Source organism: Columba livia, chromosome 16 (assembly GCF_036013475.1).
Source record: "Columba livia isolate bColLiv1 breed racing homer chromosome 16, bColLiv1.pat.W.v2, whole genome shotgun sequence".
Taxonomy (NCBI): Eukaryota; Metazoa; Chordata; class Aves; order Columbiformes; family Columbidae; genus Columba; species Columba livia.
Window position 1 is genome coordinate 4649093 of NC_088617.1, and position 4535 is coordinate 4653627.

At 51.6% G+C, this 4535-nt stretch overlaps 1 protein-coding gene across 1 annotated transcript; it reads right to left on the reverse strand.

Moving 5' to 3' along the window:
- Nucleotides 1–1719: 1719 nt before the first annotated feature.
- On the reverse strand, nt 1720–4101 carry SYS1 (SYS1 golgi trafficking protein). Its single transcript, XM_065031940.1, has 3 exons — nt 3878–4101; nt 3138–3205; nt 1720–2580 (listed from the first exon to the last, which is right to left on the reverse strand). The coding sequence occupies exons 1-3, from the start codon at nt 4037–4039 to the stop codon at nt 2340–2342; spliced, it is 471 nt and encodes a 156-aa protein (XP_064888012.1). The 5' UTR covers nt 4040–4101; the 3' UTR covers nt 1720–2339.
- Nucleotides 4102–4535: the final 434 nt, after the last annotated feature.

A 4535-nucleotide genomic window follows, 5' to 3' on the forward strand; every position in this document is an offset into this window, starting at 1 on the left:
AGACACAGAACTGCACCCAGACTTTACCACCCCAAAGGAAGGCTGCTGAAGTGGTTACAGGTATCTCAGGTATTCAGAGCATAAGGAGGTAAGTGTTCCTCGATCCTAAGTTTTCATCCCTTTTCTTACAGGGGAACATAGGTAGCACCTTTTTAATATGGTCTCACTGCAGCTCTGGGATCAGCTGTCCACTCTCCTTTAAGAAATGGGACAATGTGGCTTTGTTTCTGCTCTCTCGTAGTCAGCTTAGTCTTCCAGCTCACACTTAAGACCACCCCTGAAGAACATGGGAGTTCACACTGTGCTTTGGTGTGGTATTAAGCCTTGAATTAAACCTGCAAATTTTCCCTGTGGGATGTTTTTTCTCAATAATAGCAACAAAAAGCAGAAGAGGACAAAATAACCCTGGAGGAGTCTTAAAATAGGAGTGACACCAAGCCAGGGTTTGTCAGCCCCAAGGCAGTGTATGCTGACCCCAGATCACAATCACAGCATGCCTGCTGCTCTCTTCTGAAGGAGATGCTGGCACCTACTGGATCATTAATTTATATCTAGGCTGAAGTAACTTCCTTATACACGAGGAACAAGCAGATTTTGAGGGATGAACCATCCTGCTGACTGCAGGGCAGAGTTGCAGGGGCAGCCCTAGGAAGCGACCTCAGGGTTGCCCTCCAGCAACCACTGGTTCCTGCCCAGAAAAAACTGGAGTGAACTCTTCCCTCTGAAAGAGCGCTGCTGTTCAAAACTGTGCTTAAAGGGGTTTGGGTCAGGAAGAGGTCCTGGCAAAACCTCAGAATATAAAAAGGTCTGTCTGAACAAACGTAACCGCCAATCCTCCTGTGGCAGAGCTGCCAAGTATGTAAAACATCAGGATGTTATCCTGCCTCGATGCATTGTACCTGAATATGAGAGCAGGAATTGAAATACAACTTCCCTGATAACAAAAGTAAAAAGAGCAGCTTTGAATTGTTTATCAACTTCTGCATCTCAAATCATCCCACAACTTTTTGACAAACTGAATTTACAAATAATTTTTTAAAATTAACACAAATATTAACATACAAGGGAAAGTTATTGCAGCAAGATGGTGCACAGGAGAAAAATCTGCCTTTAGAACTGGCTTTGCCCTTGTTTGGGATGGCACAAACGGGCTGTCCCTCAGCAGAAACCAGGCAGGACACAGGTTGCTTGCTTGGGCTGAGGGATCTGGAAGAACCACCTGCTTTTATCCTCTCAGCAGTCTGGTGGTGTCCCTGCCTGCCCACGGCCGATGTTTACTTGAAGTGCTTCTAAATAAAGGCACATCCTGTTGTTCCGAGACTCTACTTGTTGCTCAGAATAAACACCTCCTCTCCCAGACCAGATCTGGTTCTAGACTTCAGAAGGCCCAGACAAGCGTGCAGAGCAGTGTGGCTCCAGGACATCTTTGCAGGCTTCCCCGAAACAGCTCCAGCTTTGAGCTGAACACACAGAGAGCCTGGTTTGCTGAGACTCCTGAAGCAAGGATGACACTCGCTGTCTTCCCAAGTATTCACTGATGCCTTAATTTCACAGCAGAGGTATGAAATATTTATTGTAGGAAATTTTATGTGCCCCAGACAGCGGGCATCTTACAGCCCCGTGTTTTTCCCTGGCTGAATCCTTCTGTTGCCATAACACAGGCACTTGTGGTATTTCCTGAAGTGCTCAGCTTCCCTGGAGAACAATAACACGCTCAGAGCAACAGAATAGTTTTATTATTACAAAAGATTTCTTCAGCAAACTGCTGTCTGACATCTCAATGTATTAAACATGGAAAGAGCAAACAAACCCACCTAATGTTACAGGTTATTTAGTGTCTCAGCTGGTGATTCAGGTACGTACAACTATTTTCTTCCCATCCATTTACTCTCTTGACTTCCAACCAAAGCCCAAAACAAGTTACAGATGGGAAGCAGCAGCTCCCAGCCCCACTGCTCATTGTGCCAGCTCCCACCAGAGGATCTGACCACTGCATTACCCACACAGGGCACTCCCACCTTTCTTAAATTCCAGATGCTCCTCATGCATCGAGTTTTGCTACTTGGCTTTTAACAGTCTCAAGAGCGAAGAGTTTTTAAGAGCACACTCGCCGTACAGTCACATTAAATGCTTTGTGTTAACAAAATAAACATCTGCTCATCCCCCGTTGTTGGCTGATGCCAGAGGAGATGCTCACACTCATGCAGTCACCAAGGTCCAAAAACCAAACAAAAAGTCTGGACAGACCTGCTGTGCTTCTTCAATGATGATTCTCGGGCATTAGATGCGCTTGTGCTGAGAACAATGACGTAACGCAGCATGTTGTTGCCAGAGCGAGTCTATACATTGGATTTGGGGGCAGAATTGAGGGGGATTTCTCTGAGTTCTATCCTCATGCAGAGGTACTCCCCGATCGCAGCCATCAGGGCGGTGCACACGATGTGCACCAGCCACCACGTCAGGGTGGAGGGAAAGTGCGAGTTATAAATCCAGCAGCCCAGGAGGTGGAAGAAGTGAACGGTCACTGTGAAGTCCAGGCACTGCTTTCCCCGGCGGATGAAGTACAGCAAGCCCAGCGCACTGCAAAACACAGATTAATAAACAAACTCTGCTGTGACCACGGAAAAGGGGATTTAGCAAAAGCTACTAGTTGTTGCTGCTAATTATTTATCTGTTTTAAAACTTGTATATGTTTTAAAGATAGGTTGTTTCTGACCTTGCTCCCAACCACTGCAGCAAGGATTAAGCGCTTACAGCTTTTTCATCATCTGATGGCAGGGAAATGAGCTTTTAGTTTAAAAATTCCTGCCTGGATCTCTGCACAATCTCCCCCAGTAATCTTTGCCCAGTGGCAGGGTCAAAATACACTCTTGTTTATAGAGCAGTGTTTGCTGAGATCCGTTAATTCTAACTTCCAGTAAAATCTCTCAAAAAGCAAATCTCTTTCCTGGCTGAGAAACTGAGGCAGCGACAGGACACGACTGAACCAGGATTTAGCAGTTCCCTCAGCAAACACGCTCAACCAGGCACAAGGCTTTCAGATGTTTTGAGAGAGGCAGCAGGTCACGCTGAATTCTTTTAAAGTTTAATATTAAGACAGAATAAGATGCGGGTGTTCCAGCTAGTTGCTGACTTACCAGGTGAGCGCGTTGAGGACGAAAGCCATCATGGAGAGCCTCCCCGGTGGGGTTGAGAAGCCTAAAATCTACACAGGACTATTAGTAGCAAACCACGGCACAAATCACAGCCCACAGCACGTAGCCTGCTCCCGTGGCCCAGCCACATAGCCCTGCGCTGAGACCTGTGAGAGGAGCCTGGGCAGCTATGGCAGTCCTGCTAAGAGGCCTGTCCCTCTGCCTGGGGGTACCTATTGAAGGGGGACAGGTCTGTTTCTATACTGTAAACAGGGTGGGGGGCTGTCTCCATTCTGGGGCTATGGGGGGAGTTGTCTTTATACAGGGTGTACCTACACAGGGTGTCTGTTTCTACTCTAGGGGGGTGACGCCTATACAGCGAGGTGCTGCCTCAATACCGGGGGCACCCCCCATTCAAAGGGAGGGGTCTGCCTCCATACTGGAGCTCTGTATATCGGGGGGCAGCCCCCAGACTAGGGGAGATCTGCCTCTATACCGGTGTGCTATACGGGTGGGGGCTGTCCCTGACCCCCAGGAATACCTGCACAAGGAGTGGGCGCTGTCCCTGACCCCCAGGAATGCCTGCACAAGGAGTGGGGGCTGTCCCTGACCCCCAGGAATGCCTGCACAAGGAGTGGGGGCTGTCCCTGACGCCCAGGAATACCTGCACAAGGAGCAGGGCCTGTCCCCACAAGGGGACCCCCGAGCGAGGCCCCCCCGCCCCAGGGCCCTGTGCCCCTCACCTCGTCGCTGAACACCTGGTGGAGGGAGGGCCCGGTCGTGCCCAGCGTACCGAGGAGAGCGAGCCAGAGCCCGAGCGAGCTGTAGTACCCGGCCTGCAGCAGCACCATCTGCGCCACGATCAGCGCCGGGTCCCACACGTAGCTGCGGAACTGCGCCGCCATCGCCCGCCCGCCGCAGCGCGCCGGAAGCGGCCGGCGGGCCGCCGGCGCCACAGCGCCCCCTAGCGCGGCGGAGGGCGAGTCGCTGCCTCAGCGGGACCAAGCGGGGCTGACCCCTGACCTCCGGCATGGCGGCGGCACCGGGTCACCGGGCAGGGGTGCTGCTGCCTTCCCCGCTGCCGGGAGGTGAGGGCTCGGACCCGGGGAGCGGAGCCCGCCGGTTAATGCGGCCCGGCTCGGGGCAGAGCGGCCGTGGGGCCCGGCGGGTCTCGCCGGGAGCGCAGAGCGGGAGGAAAGCGGCCTCAGCACGATTTTGGTTTGTTATATGGGGGAAATTTATTGTTAAGGAATTACTGGAGAGGGTCCGGTGGAGAGACACAAAGATGACGAGGGATCTGGAGCTTGTTTCTCATGAGGAAAAGCTGGGAGAGCTGGGTCTGGAGAAGAGAAGCTGAGGGGGGGTCTGTTTATGCTGCTAAATATCTCCAGGGTGGGTGTC